The 23,965-nt window shown below is 41.9% G+C and overlaps 1 protein-coding gene and 1 pseudogene across 2 annotated transcripts; one reads left to right on the top strand and one right to left on the bottom strand.

The window, feature by feature from the left end:
• Positions 1-1,942: 1,942 nt before the first annotated feature.
• Positions 1,943-6,903, top strand: LOC143538588 (uncharacterized). Its single transcript, XM_077032105.1, has 13 exons — positions 1,943-2,383; positions 2,991-3,143; positions 3,218-3,430; positions 3,505-3,594; positions 3,681-3,797; positions 3,880-4,149; positions 4,315-4,474; positions 4,615-4,692; positions 4,806-4,906; positions 5,015-5,185; positions 5,902-5,976; positions 6,250-6,363; positions 6,441-6,903. Exons 1-13 carry the CDS (start codon positions 1,979-1,981, stop codon positions 6,762-6,764), a joined length of 2,271 nt encoding a protein of 756 aa, XP_076888220.1. The 5' UTR covers positions 1,943-1,978; the 3' UTR covers positions 6,765-6,903.
• A 5,255-nt stretch (positions 6,904-12,158) lies between these two features.
• Positions 12,159-14,696, bottom strand: LOC143538575 (pollen receptor-like kinase 3; annotated as a pseudogene). Its single transcript, XR_013136268.1, has 2 exons — positions 13,277-14,696; positions 12,159-13,069 (listed from the first exon to the last, which is right to left on the bottom strand). The product of XR_013136268.1 is annotated as a pollen receptor-like kinase 3 (transcript).
• Positions 14,697-23,965: the final 9,269 nt, after the last annotated feature.

Genomic DNA, 23,965 nt, shown 5'->3' with positions numbered 1-23,965 from the left:
CTGGAAGTCCGCCCAATCATAGATGTGGTGGACCGGTTGACGGTCAAACCATGCTCTGGCTGCCCCGACGAGCGTCATTTGGAACATGTAACACCACGTGGGTTTCGTCCAATTACTGACGGTTGCCCCCGCTATAAATCTGTTCAAGTGATCGCCTGGGTCGGATACGCCATCGTAAGTGCCTATGTTGGACATCTGTTTGGCACTCTTTGGAGCAATTGCTTCCGCGATGTCTCTTGCGAACTTGGATGTTCCCGCATTTGCAACAGTCGGTCTGAAAGTTTTGGAGAAGTCGCGTGGGTTTCCCCCTGCGCTCTTTGGCTTGAAAGTCTACTTCCTTACGCTTCCCTTTCGCCTTATGACGAGGGTTTGCGTCACTGTCCGAATCTTCCCAATCATCATCCGAATACTCGCAATCATTGCTCACGTTGAGCTGTTGAGTGCTTCCGAATTCGTCATTGGCCTGTTGGAGTGAACGCAAACGTTCATCCAACTCAGCTTGGAATTTCTTCTGACGTGCTTCCGCCCAAGCTTTAACTTGATCCAGTGTTTGGCGAGGAAGTCTTGTCTGTTGCTTCTCTGCCTGGGTATCAATGAATCCCAGGGGAGGATTGTTTACTGCACTTGCCCCGGCTTGGGTAACCGGGGTAGTGTTTGTAAAAATCGTATATTCACCGGTGTTCCCCCCAGTAGCTGGGGTTGTGGTTACCGGAGTTTCTTGGTTACTCGGTGGCCTCGGCATCGGAGTAACCTTAACCATCTTTCCAGAAGTTTGAAAAACTGAGAATTAGTTCTAGCTTAATGCACGGATGGCGCCAATGAAGAAACACTAAGTGATCCCGGCAGATTAAGGATAATCTTAGGGTTACTAGATGTTTCCCACGAGGGTTAGGTCCGGCAAAGATGGTTATTCTTCTCAACCTGCAAAATAGACACCGTGAGCTCGTCACTGAGGGGTTCCTCCTTGTGACCACCCTCCGGCGTGAGAATCAGACTAGATTGCTCTGAATATAAGTGTATATAGAGAGAAATAGCTAGAGAGAAGATAAGATAAGATCCTGATACCGTTCCAAGGCGTTGGAGTATTTATAGCCGAAGGTAGATTTCCAAGCAGGTACGGCCAGCTGTATAATATTCCTTTTCCACCAACTACGGGCTATGTACGTGCCACGATGGGAGTTGGTGGGTAGGCAGCGGCTGATAGTGACATTTTGTACTGGAGCGTGCTCCTCCTCGTACTATTGTCGGTGAGCTGTCACCCTGTGATTGGTTCTTGGGCTGCTTTGGTCAGATCTTATCTATTTTGTCCATACCTTGGCAGGTATAGTACAAAAGATCTTCCAGAAGCGTACGGACTAGCTCTTTTGGGCGGGAATATTCCCGCCCTGCTCATTCCTTCTTCAGGTGACATTACTGAAGTATTGAGTTAGTGCCTTATGCGTGTAGCCTTACTGTTAGTGCGGGTGGCCTTCCTTCTTGGCTTGTACCCACAACTGCGGGGACAGGCGGGGTATTGTACCAAGGGAGGCTTTTCTGCGGGAACAGCTGGCCTACTACGTGTAAGGTCTTCATCTCTCTGAGCATGGTGGGTCCTGCGGAACCAGCTGGTCCTTGCGCAGACGTACCTCTTCAAGGTGTGTCTTGCGGGTCCAACTGGGCTTTGCGGGGACCTACGTCTTCACGAGCCGAACTTAAGCCTAGTCAAGCTTGGACTCGTTTACACCCGTAGCCCTGTTAATATAAGATAAAAGTTTGGCTGCAAAACGGCAATTGCAAGTTGTTAAAGGAGGAGGAATCCAATAGTAAGTAATAGTCGAAGGCCCAAAATTCAAAATTGAAAGACGGAATAGAAATAGAATCCTAAAGTGGACTCAAAGCACAAAGACATCTGATTCGTCGTTAGATATCACCAACAACTTTCATTTCAAAAACCCTAACTATCACTTGAATAATCAATCAATCAATCAATCAATCAATTATGTCCGGTGATGATGATGATGATTTCACTAGAGGCGTTGAAGACGGCCTCAGGCTATCCAAACGCATCTACTTCGGCAAAGACCGCTCAGTGGCGCCGCCTAAGCCGCTCACGCCGATGGAGAAAGCCACCAGATCGTTTTATCCGGCTTCGCCTATGGTTTACGCGGTGATATTCAACCCTGGGATTGTTGATAACCCTGACGTCCCGAGCTACCAGCCTCACGTGCACGGCAGGTGCGATCCGCCTGCTTTGATTCCGCTTCAGATGAATGGGATTGAGCTTCAGGTGGAGTGTTATCTCGACACGGCGTTTGTTACAATGACTGGTTCGTGGCGGCTTCATTGTGTTATGGCAAGTGCCGCCTCTGATTGCCGTATAGCTATTCCCATGGGTGGTTTACAGGTACAGCAATTACTCTTACTCAATACAGTTACCGTTCCGTACCGATAGATATTATTATTTTTAGGTAGCAGTTTGTAACTACTGGTAGTGTATCTATAGATTCTGTACTGTATTCGGTATTCATTTATTTGATAATTCAGTATCGGTATTTTTGGTAACGGTGCAAGTAAAGCTTGAAATGTCAAGCTCGAGTTAAGCTTGAACCTCAAATAAAGCTTGTTTAGTTATTGAGTCTGAGCTCGAGCTTTGTATGGGAAGGTCGTTGTGTCTTAAAGAGCTTTGTGTATTTTACCCTTTTGGACTTTTGAGCTCGAGCTGTGCTTAGGCTCATTTAAAGTTTTTCTCATTATTGTAAAAATAATAAAAAATATCAGTAAATTGGTTAATAAATAATGTGTTCAGCCTAAGCTTGAAAAAACAACTCACGAGTCGAACTCGAGCTTTGGAGAAAGAGCTCAAGCCTAGTCAAGCTTGGGCTCGGCTCGTTTATGCTTTTGGTACTGGTAGGGTAACGAGCTCATTCCTGTTTTAATTTGTTTTCAGAATGCAAAATGAGTTATTGTTTTGGTTGAAATTGCCAAGTAATATAGCATGATTTGGCTAACAGGGTTCAATTCTAGGTGTAGAGGTGGAACTGACCAGAAAATCATACAAGACGCAGCTAGTTGTGATGGATGAAAAGGGGGAGACTGAAACAGCAGCCAAGCCTGAAGATGGAGGCTTTCTCAAACCTCACATCTTTACCTTGACAATACCACAGGTTAATAAGGACTTGCTCTTTATGACTTTTTTATTAGTGTAAAAGCTGAACATTGTTTGACTTGTATCATCCAGGTTGATGGTGGTTCAAATCTTTCAGTCAAAGTAAGATGGTCCCAGAAGTTAATTTATAAAGATGGCGATTTCACATTGAATGTTCCTTTCAGTTTCCCGGAGTTTGTTACTCCTGCAGGAAAGAAACTAACAAAAAAGGAAAAGATTCAGTTGAGTGTCAATGTTGGTTTAGGTACAGAAGTTGTGTGTAAGACAGCAAGTCATCAAATGAAGGTGTAACTTGTATTCGATTCAGTTTTTCATTATATGTTTCATTTGTTTTGAAAACTAACTGTACTTTGTTTTAGGAGCAAAAACGTGTAGTAGGGAAATTGGGTTTCGTGTATGAGAAAGAAGTTCTTACATGGTCAAGTTCTAATTTTGTGTTTACATACCAGGTAAGATTTCACCTTGTTTTCGCATTTGTTTTATATTGACACAAGTTGTATCAAATGACCGTTTCATTGTCATAATCATCTCTCAGGTTCCTACAAGCAATGCATTTGGTGGTGTTCTTTTGCAGTCTCCATCATCACTCACAATCGATCAAAAGGAGTTTTTTTCTTTGTATCTATTTCCAGGGCCAGATCTCAGCAAAAAGGTTTGTTTTAAGTTGTTTTTTTTATGTAACTGAATGCGATGTAGTTTTGTTGGAGGGCTAATGCTTGCTATTTATATAAAAGGTTATTAGGAAGGAAGTACTTTTTGTGGTTGATATTAGCGGAAGCATGAAGGGTAGGACAATCGAAGCTACAAAAAGTGCGGTTATTGTAGCACTATCAAAGCTTGATCAAGGGGATTCTTTTAACATAATGGCGTTTAATGACCAGACTTACTTGTATTCATCAACTCTGGAGTTGGCAACTGAGGAAGCTCTTCAAAAAGCTGGTGATTGGATTGGCATGAACTTCATTCCTGGTGGTGGTACAAATATGTCACTTGCTCTTAGTCAGGTTATTTTCATTTTTCTATTGCGAGTGAAATATGTTTTTTTATACCTTTTTTCAAAATGCTTAGTTTTTGTTCTCTTATTACTTCTATGTGTATCTGATAATCACGATATATATATATATATGTGTTAATGGATTTATGATTTGTTCTCTTTTTGTGATATAAAGGCCGTAGAGATGTTATCAGGGATTAAGCAATCAATTCCAGTGATTTTCTTTTTAACTGATGGTGCGGTTGAAGATGAGAGACAAATTTGTGAAGTTATGACAAAGCAACTAAAAAATCAAGGATCGGAGCTGTGTCCACGCATTTACACATTTGGTATAGGTAATGATTTTGTTACCAACCTTCTACTTTTTTCTTACTCTTGCTAGGCTATAGCATTATTACAGGTGGCATTAGCTTTGCATGAATCCAATCGCACGACTGTTGGTACAGCGTATTAACTTTTTTGCGTTTCTTTGTAGGTTCATTCTGCAATCATTACTTTTTACGAATGCTTGCAATGATTGGCAGGGGCCATTTTGAGTCTGCTTTCGATGCAGGTAATTTATATATCTTCAACACAAGGAGAGTTTTTCCAGAAAGTTAATTGTTTTAAAGCTAAATGAATCGGAAATATTGAGAAGTTACTAATGTTGTGTATGCGGTTCATCAGATTCAATTGTGGCTCGAATGGAAATGTTGTTTTCTAGAGCTGCCTCTACAGTTTTGATGAACATTGCAATTGATGGCTTAGATGATCTTGATGCTCTTCAGGTATTTTGGATTACATGTTTTACCAGTCATACTCAGTTTAGCATTTTACATACAAGTCTTATTTAATTTTACTCTTTAAGAGATCTAATTGTAGCTTATCTTCTTCAGGTTTATCCTTCAGTTACTTTAGATCTTTGTTCGGAAGGGCCATTGGTTGTATTTGGGCATTACAGGGGTGGTTTTCCCGACACCTTAAAAGTTACAGGGATTCTTGCAGATATGAGTAACTTCACTATTGACCTTAAGGTGCAACGGGCAAAGGAAATACCCCTTGAAAAGGTGAGCCTTATGATTTTCACTGTATATTAAGTTATTGTAATTTTGATGGCAGGATTGTCTTAATGAACTTTTAGCTATATGTAGTAATTAGGAAATCGACGAAACAAAATTATTATAGCTGAAAGCACATGTTATACAATATGTTATCTTTTACCAACTGTAAACCTATACATTAAAGAAAGGAACTTAACTAGATCTTAAGATATTTCATGTGACTAAAACCCATTGGCATTCTACTTTTTGCCTAGAAAGTAGAAGATTTTCAGATTTAAGATGGGTTTTCATAAGACCACTGCTATACCCTCATATTGAAGCAGGAACACTGTAAATCTGTAATATATGGGTTTTGATACAGCTGTAAACTTTTGCACTTAACCAAAAACCAACAAGAATAAGTAAATTACACACAGCTAATTCTGATTAAGACACTACATGTACGTTTACAACAGGTTTAACTTCTGTCACGCCCACTTAAAGAAAAAAGCTAACTCTATTAGGTCTGTAACTAGAGTTTAGGTATAGTTGCATGAATGAAAAGTGACAACAGTTTTATGTTTATCTATATTGTGCTGTTATGCTCTAACTTATATCAGTAATTCTCAATGGGTGCCCATTATATAGGTCACACACATATCTGTTATTTCCCCCCTTAATTTTTTTCCCTCGTGCTCTCTTTTACTTTTTTGAGGTCTCATTGATATTATCTTTGTGACTAGGTTCTGGCGAAGCACCAAATTGAACATAACACATCACAAGCATGGTTTTCACAAGATAAAAAGCTTGAGGAGAAGGTCAGTTATTTTTCTTGTTTCTTGAGGAATAAGAGTTAGCCAGTTAGGTAGATATAATGCAGTGTAAATTTGATTCCATGTTTTAAAAGTGGTGCTTGTTTGCTGGTTATTTGTTTTCTATTGCAGGTAGCCAAAATGAAGTTTTTAACTAATTAGGAAGTGTTTTGATAATTATGAAGTTCTTTTAACTTTTCAATTGTTTAGGCTTGTATCACTAACTATGAAGTTTTTTTTTTAACTTTTCAATTTTTGATTATTTGTCTTCTATTGCAGGTAGCTAAATTGAGCATGCAGAGTGGTGTTGTTAGTGAGTATACACGTATGGTTTTGCTAGAGACGATACAAATACAAGAAAAGCACGCGTCAACGTCGTCTGGCGTTAAAAAGGTTGGTCACTGATTTGTACAATTATTTGTGAGCATATTAAGAACGTAATAATAAGAATGTGTGGATTGTACATGCAGGGAAAAAAAGAAAGTATTGAAATTAGAGAAAAATGTGAAATGATAAGGGTGTTGCAGCGGCTGGGCGTGGGGTTTGGTAACTTGGTTGCAACTATTGAGAACACGCCTCCGGGTTATGAACCAAAGCTACCAGACCAAGCAGAAATGTTGGTGAGAGCAGCTGGCAACTGTTGTGTTAACCTATGTGGCAAGTGCTGTTGCATGTGCTGCATTCAAGCCTGTACAAGCATCAACGACCAGTGTGCTATTTTGGTCACCCAGATAATTACTGGTCTAGCATTTTTAGGCTGCTTTGCATGTTGTGAATTGTGTTGTGATGGATAATGATGCCATGGCAGTGGTATCTATATATATGTAAAGATATTGCCGTCTGTAAACAAAAAATGTGATAAAATTTCAATCTGTCATGAGTCTTTTAGAGATTGCTTCTTGAGTCTGTATGCAATTTCTTTCATTAGTGATATGCGCATAAATGGTTTCGTATTTAGATTGCATGGTGCATATACTAAAAAGTTGCTAATGACCAAATGAAAACAATGGTAAAAAAATAATCTCAATGGTTGAAAAAGTTACCTAATATTTTAGATGCTAATATAGCATCTAAACAAGGGTAACTTTTTCAACCATTGGTGGTAAACAATTAAGAGCATTACAGTAGTATCTCTCTCTCTTTATCCTATAATTTCACATATTTCAATACCTTTCTTTAAGGTTTGCGTGTATATCACAATAAAATTTAGCGGATCATCCAAAGGGTTAAGGAGACACTTGGTGCCCAAATCAGCTAGGATACCCAATTACTATATAATACAGTGTAAATGCTATGGAAAGCTTATAGAGATTAGAACAAATGTGATATCATCCCAAGGTATGTGTTCGGACCCGCAAGAGATGTTAAGCTGAAGGTTCACTTCTTGAGTTTAAGATACAAGAACCAAAGATACGAGTTAGAAATTTAAATAAACATTGATACGAGTTAGAAGTTACGATGTACATGTATGTTCAATACAATAATGATTTCAGGCAACCTAGACCATGAAGGGTGCGGTCCCAATGGACCAACAAACAACACAATGAATCACAGATACTAAGCAATTACAAAAATATAAAAGATCCTTTATTTCTTTGGGTCAAACAAAAGATAAGCAGCAATCAAACAAAGCATGATTACAGTAAAACGAAACTATTTCGTCATTCAAAAACAACAAAGATACTTGCAAGCCTAAAATTTTATTTTATGCCACCGTACATGTTAATCCTAATAACCTTTCTTTGTAAATCCCTGCAACGAACTGCCCAACCCAGCCCCCACAGCTTCTGCAAAATATTGTACCTGAAAACATCAACCAAACAAAATATTAAAAATGCAAACATTCCAAATGTACATATATAATATAACCAACTAGAAGTAAACAACCTCTTGAAAGGTCTTCTTTAAATCAAAAGCGTCTCTTACTCGCTCATTTAAGAATATCCAAGTATCATTAAAATCTGAAAAACACCACAACTATCATCAATCACACGTGACACAGAAAGCAAAAAAATCCAAATGAAAAAAAAAACAGAGGAAAAGAAACCTGTGGAGTTATCGGTTAGCATGTATATTTCAGTAGTGGAGTACACCCCACCAATAACAGTGCGTTTGAGGTACCAATCGACACCACTTCCTTCATCGTTTGCGGCATGACAGAACTCATCAACTAACATTGCCCGTTGTTTAAAGCTTGTTGACACATTTGCTGGTTGTGCCTGTTCATATTAAAGTTAAAGGCTCGCTTATCATTTCACCAACATAGCATTAAACAAACCTACATATGCTAATTGCAACTTACTTGAATGCTAAGAGCTTGAGGCCACTTTGATATGTAAAGAGCTTGCATTTGTAAGCGAAATTTGATAAGCTTGGTAATACGCTCACTTGCTACTAAATCTTGTAGTTGTAACTCACCAGAGTCGATTGTATCGATAAGTTTTTGCAAGCATTCGTCCATAAAATACTGAAAGGCAATGTAAACGTTTAAAGAGAAATAAGACAAAGACGGTTCCATAAGATACGCGCATACCTCTACCAGTGCAGCTTCTTTTCTTGGAATGGCTCCGACAATGGAAGGGGAAACACCGACATCCCTGGCAGCTTCACTCCAACCCAGTCGAATCTGCAGCAGCATAAATCAGTAGCATTACCGTAAACAGGGAGATGATAAAACATAGCATAGGGATAAATGGTTTGGTTAACGGTTATGGCGGTTGGTTTGGTTAACGGTTAGGCGGTTAAGTTGCACACCCCTGTATAAAACTATGAGCTACTGGCGATAATAATAGGCATCACATTGGTTGTTAAGATAATCATGATTGATAATAATAATAATTAGGATTAGGATTAGGATTAGGATTAAAATCAAATGTAAAATTACAGCAATAATAATAATAATAAATTAATAGATAGATATTGTGAATAGTAAGAAAATGATACCACGTGTTGGAGAGAAGCTTGAATGACACGAGCTTGTTCTTGTTCGTAATTAGCCCTGGGGGTGTTTATTGTTCGTCTAGAGGTGGTATTATTATTATTATTTATTGGTTAATTATTAATAGATGATGTTTACATCGGGACAATTACAGACTAACGGCAGATAGACGGGCAACAAGCTGCGCCGCTACCCCCTTCTGAATAGCAAACCCTACCATACTAAATACAACGTTCCCGTTATCATGGGCGGAGTTACTGCTGACCACCTGCTGAACCCGCTTAAGGAACTGAACCGCGTCAGGGCCAAGAGCGCCAAATGTGTCAAAAGCAAACGGTATGAACACGTGCTGATTCTCAAGGCAAGCTTTCTCGTGCTTAGCTACTTTACCCGCCTCTGCCTTGTTTATCGCATGACCCACCACAAACCCATGGCCCCGTAGCCCAACGAGGGGGGACACACCTGTCAAATCAACGCACGCGTGCTTCCCTTTTTCCCATCCAAAAACAAGAATGTCAGCGGGTCGTAGGGTTGATCTCCCATCTAAAGGGTCGGTTAAGAAGTTCACCGGGGCTTCCTTTTTTGCCGAGATCCCGGCCCGCTTAAGGACGTCATAAAGCACATCTCGAACTAGATCATGTCGATATTTAAAGCCTGGTAATTCTTTGCAATGGACTGCATGCTCCCCAAAAGAATCCAAACAAGCCTTTCGGCATACGGGACACGGGTCATCCATCGGGAAAAGGGGTACCATCAACCGGTATTTGAGGATGGCCCGATATTCCACTGGCGACATACATTGCCCTAAACCTTCAATGGGAACAACTGATAGAAAATCCTGAGCGTGAGGGGCACGTAAACACTCAAACACGGCTCGCTGCTGCGGGGACAAAGCGAACTTCTCTTCAACTGTCTTGACGATTTCACCATATAAGGCATTCGCCAAAATTTTCTGGGCTTTAGGAGGGGCGGTGTCTTTAAAGTCGAAACCGCCAAGATCAAGATCAGGAAGAGAATTATGCAGGGTATCCAACGCACCCCTATAATCAGAGTCAAACAACCCACCCCCACACTCCCGTAGGATGTGGTCTTGAAGAACCCAAGATTGGGCCCTTGAAGCCACAAAAGCGTAGGAAGAGGCATCCTCGGCCGAGCAAATCCCAAGACCCCCAAAACGGGTTGGGAGGGAAGCTAACCTCCATTGGAGGTCCCCAAAAAAGGCACCACCACAAACAACAATGTCCTCGATCGCTTTCCGAAGACCCGTGTCAAAAACAGAGACGACTTCTCCGACATAGGAAGGCTGACACGTCCTAAGCCCAAACAGTAGTTTAGCGACCCCCATACACGAACGAAGCAAGAGGAGTTCACTTTGAGGGTCACGAAGGCCTTTGAGGCATTCCATCAGCTCAACCGCACGTTTTGCTCTTTTGAGGGCCAAGCCACTAATAAACTCCTCGTTTCTACTGACAGCACCACCCAAAAGTTTCACACCATGCACCGGCCTACCAATCTCTCGCGGAAATAAAATCTCTTGAGTCTTCGCCCCATCACATGTAGGCAGTTTTTTTGATGTTGAGAAGGAGGCCCAAAGAGGGGCCCTCCACTCTGATGATGTCTAAAGCCTTGGCAACCTGAGTAGCGTCTCCAATAAGGGTCCCATCATCCAGGTACCAGGCGTGAAAAAGAAGCTTACAGCGATCTCTGATCCGGTGGACAAGGGGGTGTAAAACAAGGGCAAACAGGAGAGGCCCTAAGGGATCCCCTTGTTGAACCCCTGTGGAAGACCAAATATTATCATTTCCCACATAAAGCCTAGCTGGTTGCCCGTATAAAAAATCAACCCAAGCCGGTTGTTGAATGGTGCTGCTCCATGCTGAAACAATCGCTTGGCTGCCCATCGATGCATTTGCAACACAATAATAATAAAACAAATGATTGATGATGGATTGGATGCTACACACAGACTGGCTCAGACTCACAAACAACGGAGACGAGAGAGAGAGAGAGGAGGTTAGTTTGTGTTTTGTTTTTTGGGATTTCTTGCTTCCACGTTGCACCCACAATTTGTCAAAACCCGAAATCCAAACGAAAAACCCGAAATCCGAAGAGTAATTACTCGATTAAACCTGATGGATTTGAAACTAGCTTTAATAACGGGTATGAATTTGAAAATGACCATCCTTATTGTCATCTCTATTTATCAAAAAGTTACACCAAACCCGTTTTTTTCCCTCGAACATGTGAATTTATGATAACAAATTCAAGGGTATTAAAAAAAACTATATACTTTCTATTATATAGTTAATTGATTTTTTTTTTCACGTAAGAAAAACTAACGTTATAAATTGTCTGTTAAAAATATTTACACACAAGTACGAGTTTTAAAGAAACTTTTACGAGAAAAACACTAAGTACGTTGATTTTTATGTGCAAAGCGTTGTTAAATGATTAATACGAGAAAAAACTAAAATGAAGTTGGTTTTTATGTATAAAACATTGTTAACCGTCTTTACAAAAAAGAAAAAATAAAAACCAGAAAATGTGTTGCTTTTTTGTAATTTATATTTGTGAGGAATTTGTTGTTTTAATTATTATTATTATTATTATTATTATTATTATTATTATTATTAACTACTCACTCCGTCCCATTTTGAGTGTTTTAGTTTGAATTTTCAAGTCTTTCTTTTGCAACTTTGATCGTAAATATTTTTGTTCGTGCCATATAATACTTAATGAAAATTATATCAATGTATTTTTCATATCAATGTAAAATACATTTAAAACCTAATCCATTCATATAATTTTCATCAAGTATTATATGGCACGAACAAAAATATTTACGGTCAAAGTTGCAAAAGAAAGACTTGAAAATTCAAACTAAGACACTTAAAATGGGACGGAGGGAGTATTAAACACGCGCCCTATTTTTCACATACTTAACACCAAAAATCATCACATCTACACATCATGAAATTTGAAGTTTGAACAACCAATCTCCTCATGGGTTGTACACCAATTTAATTATTAATTATCTATTATTTTTTCATGGAAAAGCTTATTTTAAATCATAAATGAATTCAATTTAGCTAGCGTATACACAAAATCAAATACACAATAAAGATCTAATGTGTTTGACCCATGATGCTTGATAAATAAATATGAATAAAAATAAAAAGCATCAACTAATTTACATTCCTAAACATATGAAAAAAGGAAGTACCGAATGTGATTGCAGCAATTAAGACAGTTTGGCTTAAAAATGATTACATATGCATAATTCATTATTTGAGTCAGATTTCTTTTCTTTTTTTCCACACATACATACATAGTCATACACATGACTTGACATTAAAGAATGAGTTCTCTAATCTATATGAAATAAGGCGATCCGAGGGCTCTCGCGTTCACTATATTCATTTGTTCATTCATTCATTCAGTCAGTTCCTTGCCTTCACCCCCGGCCTCAGCCTAATCATTTTTTTCTTTTTACGGCCTCGATCTTCAATTCGATCGATTCCCCGCGATTATGCATACATACATTATTCAATTCAATTCAATTCAATTCAATTCAATCCAATCCATCCATCTCTTTATTAACTAACATTTACCTCTTCTATTCTTCTTATTGCTTCACTTAAATCAATTCTCTCATCCTCTTCGCTTTCCGTACAAGCAGCTCCTATATGAAGAATCTTCTCCATTTCCGAAACAGAAGATGACGATATCTCCGGATCAATAAGCTCTTTCCCTCGGTTTTCTGCAAGGGCCGACTTAACCCATTGGACGACATCCGTCCCACCCTTTTGGTTATTGTAATACTGGGACGGGTATTTCCCGGGCATGAGTTCCAGAATCACAATGCCCATGCAATAAACGTCGCTCTTTTGTTCACTGTTTGGTTTAACACAGCTTCCGGAGACTTAAAAGAGAACATGCATTGCACGGTAGGGGTGTTGTTAAGCATTGGGTAGAAAGCGTAGTCACTTAGAAGTGGCTCGTAGTCTGACCCCACCAGTACATTGCTCGACTTTAAGTTCCCGCGAGGTAATGGATACGATTCGAATTCCTTATGAAGGAAACCCATTCCACGTGCAACTCCTTTTATGATCTTTAATCGCTTATCCCAGTTTAATTCTGCATGGGATATCCCACGCTCACCTGCAAGTAGTTAGTTAGTTAGTCAGTTAATTATACATGTTCCTGGAGACACGTAAAAACAAATTAAATAATTTCTCATGATGATATAGCTACACGGCTACATCCTTGTCTGATTTCACACCATCAAACTGTCGTTTTGAACAAAAATTTAACTTTGAAACTTTTTTGGTCAAAACGGTAGCTAATCCCTTAAATAATACGGATTACCATGTAAAATATAAAGCAGGCTTCCTTTGGGGACATATTCGGAGACAATAAGTTTCTCTTCTTTCCTAAAATGATAGGCCAAAGGTGCCAATATGTTTTGGTGCTTGAGTTTGGCTAGCTTCTTCATCTCTGCATCAAAGACCTCTTTGGTCATCTGGTTCATCTCCCTCACCCGCTTCACCACCACCGACACTCCACTACTCAGCATCGCCTTGTATGCGGACCCTAACCCTCCATTTCCAAGCACCTCTGCTGCAGCCTTCATCAGGTCTTGCAACCCAAACACCCCCCTATCTTCGTTTACCATCACCAGGTCCCCTACCCCACCACCCGCTTTTTTCACTGCTGCAGGACGGGCTGCAGCTGCAGATGCATCTTTGATGTCTGCACTACTGCTAGCAACGGTCTGGTTATTAATGTTTGTACTTGTACTACTACTGCTGCTGCTGGTATTGTTATTATTATTATTATTATTGTATGGTTGGGTAGTACTAGAAGTTGCGGGTTTTTTGGTTACGGTGGGGATATTAACAACAGCTTCATCAATACCACCCTTACCCAAAGGTCTTGTATCTTCGTCTATTTGATTCGCTCTGGCCAAGATGATCATAATCAGGAGAGCAACAACCACAATCATGATGATCCATTAAACTGACGATTTTGATTCTGTTTCTGGTTCTGGTTCTGGCTCGTCTGGTGGATGATTAGAAGGCGTGGTGCATTCTTTGTCGAGTATTGAACCGCATAAGTCAGGGTTGTTTTCGAACACTTTTGCATCAAAGTTGGTTAAACTTTTGGGTACTTCTCCTTGTAGTTTATTGTTGGATAGATCAATCGATGTGATGATGTCCGGGTCCAGAAATGTAGGAATAGGCCCCGAGAACTCGTTGTATTCTAAATGGAGTTCCTTGAGATTTGGCAATTCTCCGATGGATGTTGGAATCTGTCCCGAAAAGTTGTTATGTTGTAGCCATAATTTCTTCAAGGAACCTAGAGTTTGGAAAAAATCGGAAGGTATGACCCCGGTAAACCAATTGCCACCAGCGTAAAAGGCTTTTATGAAACGAAGGCGATTGATTTCTGGCATGGGGCCAGCGAGGGAATTGTTTTGGATGCTGTGGGCTTTGAGGCCCTCGATGGCCTCAAAGGCCCCTAGGTCAGGCTGGCCTTCGAGGTCCATGCTGGAGAGGTTGATGGTGCTGATCAACCCATTTGAACATATGATGCCAACCCACACGTTGTTGGGGTCGCATGGGTTGGATCCGTCGTCTTTCCAGTTGTATAAAGCGTCCGATTTTGTCAACGAGTTCTTGAATTGGAGGAGTGGGGCTTGTTGGGAGAGGCCGCATGACGGGAAAAGGAGGAGGAAGGGTAATATTACGAGGAGGCGGTGGTGGCGGCGAGGGCAAACAACGGCCATGTTCGCTTAAGCCGCGCGCGAGGAAGGTTTGATCGGTGAGGAAAACAGGCCGTTGTGCGTAGAGATTAGAAAAACATGCATGCATGCAAGGATATATTATTATTATTATTATTATTATTATTGTTATTATTAGAATGACAATGTAAACGTGTGAAAAAAATGGTGTTAGAGATGAATTGACAAAACAAAGAGATTGAATTGAATGAAAAACATTAGTGGCTGGTAATGGTGGATGGAAATTGGAAATTAGTTGACGACTCCGAATTAATAGTTGATCAGGTTAATGTAAGGGTTATAATTTAATTGACATTGTCAAAGTTTTTCTATTTTAATCTCTTACATGACATATTACCACACTACTAATTACTTAAAATATTTGTGCAAGTAAATAAACTATATATTCTTTTTTAACTTAACATAAATAATTATTAATTGATACGGAGTACTATACTAAAGCTGTTAAACGCTTAAAAAACAATATTGTGACTCACATTGAAGCTAAGGTTTTGACTTTTGACCAACGTATTTACATATTCAATTGGTTTTGAGACCTTCTAGCAAAGGGAATCGATAAAGACCACATATTTTTTGAAGGGAGTCATGGGTCTCTCAAGAAGAGTTGACATCCACAAACAGCATTTTAATGTATTATACAATTACACGTACATAAATCTAAATTTAAATTTTATTCTTGGAATAGACTGATCTATCATAACTAAAATGCGCCTTAGAATATTCCTCATTAATACGTAGTTTTTCAATTTTAATTAAAGCAACAACAGTTCGAATACATGATAGAAACTATCATACGGGTATCGAAAATGCTCGGTTCAGTTGTGGTATAGTAAATAAATATTCGGTGAATACCAACATCCGTACCAATCCTGATAATTCAAATAGTGGGTACTGAATCAATATCAATGATACCTATTTTGGTACGGTACATTTTCTTATCTCTAATATGTGAGTTGATCGTCACTCTCATATTCACGTCTAGAGAATAGATAGAATAGCCGTAGCTGGAATAGGTGATAGTGATTTTAGTGGCGTGATGCTTTACATGCTGCAGATAAATTGAGTTTCCGTGTTATTTTTATAAAATATGTTAGTTATTTATATGTTTTGATTAATTAAGCTGTAGATATTTATTTATTAGTTGAGGAAATAGGATTATTTAAAACTGATAGAACATGTGGTTTAGTGAATATTAGAGGCTTGATGCTTTATATGCTGCAAATAAAAAAAATTAGAGCTGTAAATGTGTGGTGAGTAATGAGTTTCGGTGTGAGTTTAATGTAATGTATAATGTATATAATGTTTTGCAATGAAACTTAATAATATGTATTTGACATTATGTTATTATTTAAATAAATTTATTTTTTTCAGCCCTTGTGCTACACGGGTAACTATAAAAGTCCTCTATTCGCAAATCAAATCGAGAAAATCAATCACATCTCACTACGCGACTGCAATACTCAACTCTACTGCGATCCGTTAGGGTTTCAATTTCTTTCAATTTACACACAGTTAGTTAATTAAACTTTAGATCAACAACAGATCTCTCAATACATTATTAATCTAACTAATAGATACATGAGGCTCTTACAATTAGCATTCATTATCGCTTTATTTTCATCTACATCACTGGCGTTTCCGATCTAAGTAAGCTTCGTGTTCATTCGTATCAGTTTCATCTTAATTTGTTGATAATTAGTAGCTTAATTTGGTGTTGTGGCTGTTACTGGTGAACAGACACGAAGTTAGATGTTTCGGATGAAGAGATCGAAGCGTTGCTGTCGTTGCGAAGCGGATTCCAGAAGTGTGTGGGTAGGTGAGTGTGCCTGTGGGGATCAATTTTTATAGAGAAAAAGAAAGAAATTTATTATGATGGATGGTGATGTACATGCCCCACCATCATTGTTTCTTTCTTCTAAATTACTGCATTTTACCTTTGATGTTACTTTACTTGGTTTTATTATATTTTCTCTTTATTTATTCATATAAAATATTAATATGATAGTGAAAGAATATTTTTTTAATATTAAAGTTATTATTATTCTTAATAAAATATATTTGAGTTGAAAGTTTAGTTGAGGTTATTCGATCTCCATATAAAATAAGCTAAACACATCTTTTGAAATAGGAGCCTTTTCTTTTTTCCTTTTTTTTCAACTCTTATATAGTTATATGTCTTGCAGCACAAAATCATATTTCTCATTCGATCATCCAGCATATTTTTTCATTTCTAGTTTTCAAATTATGTAATATTGTAATGTATGCAGTTGATAATTTAGTTATAAAAATATTAATTGTAAGATAGCCGGATAGGATAATATTCAATTGATAGCTACCATCTTATTGACCTAGAACAATAAGATGTGTTTTAATCAACCTAACCTTTAATTAATATAAGTATTTATCATATCAGAATTATTTATAATTTGCTTTACACGTCTGTGCCGTAATTTCAGAATCACCCCACTGCCAAATCAATATTCAATCACATAAACACTCATGAAGAGGTAGGTCCCAGCAGAGCCCAGTTGGACCCGCAAGACTCACCTTGAAGAGGGACGTCTGCGCAGAAACCAACTGGATCCGCAGGACCAACCATGCTCAGAGACGTGACGTCCTTACGCGCAGTACGCAAGCTGTTCCCGCAGGAAATGCCTCCCAATGGTGAAGTAATCGGCCTGTCCCCGCAGCTGCGGATACAAGCCATCAGGGAAGGCCACCCGCGCAGCAAGGCTACACGCACAAGGCACTTAGCTCTCAATCACTCAGTGTCACCTGAAGGAATGAGCAAAGCCGGGAACAATCCCACACAAAGGCGGGAGGGGGAATACTCCCGCCCAACTAAGCCAGTCCGTACGATACGGGAAGATCTTCTGTACTGTACCTGACGAGGTATGGGCAAAAGATCTGACTAAAGATACGACAGCTTATTGACAACAGTATGGCGAGCAGCATGCTCTTGTACTGTATGTCACTATTAGCCGCTGCCTACTCACCAACTCCTGTCATACCACGTGCATAGCCGGCAGTTGGTGGAAAAAGGAATATTACACAGCAGGCCTGGTCACTGTCAGCCGCTGCCTACCCACCGACTACCAGCAGGGCACGTGCGTAGGCCACAGTTGGTGGAACAGGAATACTATTCAGCCAGCCACACCTCCTTGGAAACCTACCTTCGGCTATAAATAACCCAAATGGTATGATCATCATATCTTATCACATTACTATCATATTATCATCATATTATACCTGATATCTGCTCTAGCAATCTCTTAATATACATTTATATTTAAAAAGCAATCTAGTCTGATTCTCACGCCGGAGGGTGGTCACAAGGAGGAACCCCCCCTTCTCAGTGACAAGCTCACGGTGTCTGTTTTGCAGGTTATCAGAAGAACCATCTTTACCGGGTCCAACCCCTCGTGGGAAACATCTATCTAACCCCCAGGTTACCCGTAATCTGCCCGGGGTCCGGTTAGTGTTTCTTCATTGGCGCCATTCGTGCATAAAGTTAGAACATTTCTTTTCAGTTTTTTCAAACTTCTGGAAAGATGGTTAAAGAAATTCCGGTAACCACAACCCCAGCTACTGGGGGGAATACCGGCTACACAGTCGTTACAAACACTACCCCGGTTACCCAAGCCGGGGCAAGTGAAGTAAATTTTACGAACACTACCCCAGTTACCCAAGCTGGGGCAAGTGCAGTAAGTAATCGCTCACTGGGATTCACCGATACCCAGTTAGAGAAACGAACAAGACTCCCCCGCCAAACACTCGATGAAGTTAAGACATGGGCGGAGGCACGTCAGAGGGAATTCCAAGCTGAGTTGGACGAACGCTTGCGTTCCGTCCAACAAGCTGACGAATTCGAAGAATACTTGGACGATGACTCGGAGGAATCCGACACCGACGCGAACCCTCGCCATAGGGCAAAAGGGAAGCGTAAGGAAACGGACTCCCAACCGAGAAGGCGTTTTGGAGAAGCCTTCAAACCAAAAAACACAGGTGGAAGCCCACGTGACTTCTCCAAAACATTTAGACCAACTGTTGCAAATGCGGGAACGTCCAAATTTGCAAGGGACATTGCGGAAGCAATTGCCCCAAAGTGTGCCAAACAAATGTCCAACATAGGCACATATGATGGTATATCTGACCCAGATGATCATTTGAACAGATTCATAGCGGGGGCAACCGTCAGCAATTGGACGGAACCTACGTGGTGTTACATGTTCCAAATGACACTTGTTGGGCCAGCTAGAGCGTGGTTCGATCGTCTACCGGTCAACCACATCTACGACTGGGCAGACTTCCAACAGAAGTTTAGCCAACACTTCAGCCAACAACGAAAGTATACTGAGGAGCAATGGACAATCCTCAAATGCATTCGAGAGGAAGATGAATCTTTGCCAGACTTCATCACTCGCTTCAACTCAAAGAAGCTAAGTCTGGGTAACATTAGCGAAGATCTTGTTCGCGCTGCTTTTATTCAGGGCGCGAACGACCCAGAGCTCATCCGCACCTTAACGGGTAAAGATGGCATGCCATCCATATGGGATGCCATCATGACAGCAGCAAAACGCTTTGCGGAAACTGAGAGGCAACTGGGTAGAGATCTCCCACAGAGCACAAACCTCTACACCCAGAGAACAAGAGAAGACAACGTCCTTACCGCCCGATTAAACAAAAAGCGGAAGCTAGGCATTTGGAAGTCAAGGGTAAACTTTGACACCTTATCCGGCTTGCAACATCGGTTAGGCGGAAGGGATAATGTACAGTCAAACCAGAACTCCAGATGGACGCCACTCACCAAAAGCGTCACCGAGATATTCGCCACTGAGGAGCTCCCATGGCCAAAGCCTCCAATAATCCGACATCGTCACAATGCTGATCGGAGCAAATACTGTGACTTTCACAGGACAAAAGGCCACAACACCGAAGAATGCATAGACGTAAAGGACATGGTCGAAGCATTTGTCAGAGACGGGACGCTCGCGCACCTCGTGGCGCAATGAACGCTGAGCAGGCTGATCCGTGTAGAACCCCAGCTGGGGAAAACACGAATAAAATTTCCAGCTTCAATGTGGAGACTACATGCTGCGTAAAGAACGAGATCACGAACCAGGTGCATATCGGCTCGATGGCACTCCCATCCCAACAACATGGAAGGGAGCTCAATTACACAATTTGCATGTAGATCAATTCCAAATTTGTAAAGAAAAGGCCCAGAGCCACTTCTAATGGAAATGATTCTCCTTAGAACATCGACGCTGATGATTTTACATTTATACTTTATGAACTATCAACACTGATGCCGGTTTTCACCGCATACATAAGTGTGAAAGTCGTTGCATGGGGAAGGCGGCAAAACCTGCATAAACCCAAAAAACGGCAAACCTTCACGCAGGTCAGTTGAAGGGGAAAAGTTCAGTCATCCTACTAAATGAAAGTGCCGGTCTATCCGCATGAATCATGATAGAGGAAACTGAACACTAACCTATTGACAACCGCGCGTCGAACGGTTAACTTATTCAAAACAGAATTTCTAACTAAAGGATGAGGAAAACCTACACGCAGGTCAGATATAGGTAAAGTTTAGCCATCCTACTAAGTGCAAGTGACGGTCCTACCCGCACAATCACGAAAGAGGAAGCAAAACTTCAACCTATTATCTACCACGTTCAAAGGTTAACTTATCCTAAACACTTAGAAATTTCAAAAAAGATGAGGAAAACCTCCACGCAGGTCAGATGTAGGTAAAGTTTAGCCATCCTACTAAGTGCAAGTGACGGTCCTACCCGCACAATCACGAAAGAGGAAGCAAAACTTCAACCTATTATCTACCACGTTCAAAGGTTAACTTATCCTAAACACTTAGAAATTTCAAAAAAGATGAGGAAAACCTCCACGCAGGTCAGATGTAGGTAAAGTTTAGCCATCCTACTAAGTGCAAGTGACGGTCCTACCCGCACAATCACGAAAGAGGAAGCAAAACTTCAACCTATTATCTACCACGTTCAAAGGTTAACTTATTCTAAACACTTGGAAAATTGCTAATTTAAACTAAAGTATGCAAGTCATATAACGTTTACAAAGCAAGGAATCCAATGAAAGTAGCGGTCTTACCCGCAAAAAGATTTATATTTCACAATGATTCATTACAAGAATGGCCGGGTAACTACCCGCCTACAAGAAAATAAATCTATACAAGATAAATCTATCCTAGCAGTGGGAAGGGATCTTCAGGATCAAGCTTTAGGGCCACTTCCACTTGGACCAGCACCATCAGTAGATCGTGGCAGTTCAAGGAAAGCTTTAAGCATAGCTAACCCATCATCAGCAGCAGCAACTTGATTCACCTTCTCCACCACCGGATGCGGGAAGGCGGCGTACTGATTCACTGCTTGGTCGTATACAGCTTCAGTATCTACATTATACAAAGGGAAGTTGGAAGGCGGGATGCCTTTCTCAACGAACCCTAGACCAAGCAGGAAGCCGGCCTTTTCCCCATCCTCATGAGAAGCGTTGAGGGCTGCGCTCATAGCATCATCATAAGACGTCTATGAGAAGACCCGATGCACAACCTACAAGAAAATATACAAGTGTCAAAACCTTTTCTATCTACAAAGAAAAACGTAAAGAAATGAAAAGCATACCTAAGACAACGCTTCTCGAAGAAGCCATTCCTTGGCAACCAGAGCTTCTTGGAGGGCAGCTTGAGCTTCGTTACGGGCGCGTTCGGCTTCACTCTTGTTGAGGTTGGCAAGCAACACTTCTTTAGCCGCAGCCTCTTCGACGCCCTTTAGCTTCCGCTCGGTATGGTCAAGCACCCCCCCTCTGGTCCAAGATCTCCTGGAGCTTTTTGGCGTCTTCCATCGCCAAGGCATCATGAGCCTGCTGGAGAGCCTCTAATTTGGCTTTAATCTCTTCATTCTCCACGCGTAGAGGCTCAGCAACAGCTTCAGCCTTGGTGGCCCTCTCGGTTGCGTTCCTTGCAGTTTCATTAGCCAGCCGAAGCTGTTCATTAACAGCTTGGGCAGCCTTGGAACGGGCCTCAAGCCGGGCCTGAACTTCAACCTCGAGGGCCTTGAAGGCCTTCTCCTTTTCCGCAGCAGCTGCGGTAAGCCTTTGGTTCTCCTCCCGGACAGCCCGCGCCTGAGCCACTTCTTTAATGCGAGCTGCTTTTAACTTGTCGTTTTCACGACAAAGCAGCTCGACGCGCGGCTGCATCCGGGCCAGGAGAACCCGAAGCTCATTGGTTAGCCTACCCTCCTGGTAGCTAGCCATGGCTTCCCCCAACGCACCACTGGGAGCAGCGTGACGAGCCCACTCCACGCACTCCACAGGGGTGCGAAGGGTTGTTCCTCGGCGAATGTTCCATCGTGGAACATACACTTTATTGGAATCCGACACTGCAAAAAACATAAAGCAGTTAGGAAAAGATGATAAAAATATATAAAATGGGCCAAAAGAACCCTACGCACCTGTAGGGTCAATAACAGGCCGATAGCCGCCAAACCCATCACCTGAACCCAAGGGAAATCCATCCAAGAGGTCAGGCAGATGGGAAGGAGGCAGAGGTTGGCGAAAAGCCCCATGCATACCTGACGGATCGGCCGTCGTTGCCGATGACGGAGGCATGGTAGAAGCCGCCGCGGTCGCCGCCGCGGAATCCGCAGCAAAAGTAACCGCCGGCTCAGTAAAAGATGCGGTAAATATCGCACTGACGGCCGGCGGTGACGTCATCACAACTGGAACAGTCGGCTCAACGGAGTGAGCAACTGAACCAGTGGAAGCAGGCGCAGGCGCAGCCGCCTGGGTCGTCGCCTCAGGTAGGCTGACCGGGCCTACCGTCATTGGCGGGGAGGTACTCCTCTGCGCTCCACCCTGTAATGCGTCAACATCCACGCCTGCACAAAGAAAAGCATTAATGATGGAAAACTATGAAGTTAAAAGCTAAAGGAAGTTGTACTTACGGGTTTTCTTGAGCCTGAAAGTGCGGACGGGCGGGGATGAACCCGATGGAGCCGGCCTCTTCACGCCGGTCACCGTTGTCATCCTGGGCTCTCCGGAAGTGACAATCGTCGCAGCCTCCGGAGCGGTGGTCTTATCACCACCGGGATTCCCCGCCACCTCTTCGCTCTCGGTCTCCGAATCAGACCGAGGCACTGGATCGGCCGTGGAGGCCACCTTCTCCTTCCCTTTCCCGCCGGCAGCCTTCTTCTTCCGCACCAACGGAGGACCATCTGCGGATTCCTCATCAGAACATACGATTAGAGGAATTCCAGCAGAGGTTTCAACATTGAGGGGTCGAGGGTTGAATAGGGGCTTACCTGGCCGCCTGGCGCTAAGGATCTCGTGGCCTAGCGGATAGACCTCCACGAACCGATCCGCCGTTTGTTCTAGGATGGGCAACTCGTTCTCGTCTAGAGCGCGAGTACCCATCCGAGCGGGACCATCAGCCTCCCGCGGGTACATGAGCGACTGCAAGTCGTTCCCCTCTGAAATAAACAGGAAAGAAGTTAGAAGAAATTCTAAATTAACAAAAAGAAACAAAGCATACCGTAAGGAACAGAGTTCGAACCGTATTCAAGGACGATTGGGATCTTTTGCGCATCTGCATCCTTCCACACCTGGCTCATCCCCAGCATCACCATCCCGGACTCCGCAAACCGGTAAACCGGAGATTGGACTCGGGATATCTTCGCAAACCATTCAGCCTCCTGGTAGTTGGAGGCGTGAAGGCTGGGAAGTGCTTGCCCATTCTTGAATTTCATGGCAAGGGGGATGGCACGAACGGAGATGTAGAAAAACTCCCGCTTCCACGAGCGAAGACTGCGCTCGGTTGCGCAAATCTTCAAACCCTTAATCCGGGTTATCAACGTGTACCACCCCTGGATGCACCTCCAGGAGTAGAAGGTCATCAGGCGGTCGACGAAGGGCTCAATGCCCAGTATCCGGCACACCCACTCGAAGTGGCGAATCTTGGCAATCGCCATCGGGTGCACCTCGGTCAGGTGCACACCGTGCCTCTCAAGGACACGGTAAACAAACTTTGTCAATGGGAACCTAAGATTCCCATAAACAAAGAATGCAGCATATACCCCGATCTTGCCTCTGGCGGCATCGTACACCGTCTGATGGGGTTCAGGAAACTCAGGCTCGAGAGACTCGAGTATGAACTTCCTGACGACGTACTGATACAGATCGACGGGCAGAGCACACTGGCACTCGCCAGCAGTACTCTTGTTATCGGC

The sequence above is a fragment of the Bidens hawaiensis genome, unplaced genomic scaffold (genome assembly GCF_021521415.1).
Source record: "Bidens hawaiensis isolate Kalapana, Puna unplaced genomic scaffold, B.hawaiensis_p1.1 tig00011646_1, whole genome shotgun sequence".
Taxonomy (NCBI): Eukaryota; Viridiplantae; Streptophyta; class Magnoliopsida; order Asterales; family Asteraceae; genus Bidens; species Bidens hawaiensis.
Note: the sequence above shows the minus strand (reverse complement) of the source record. Positions and strands in the feature narration are given on the sequence as shown.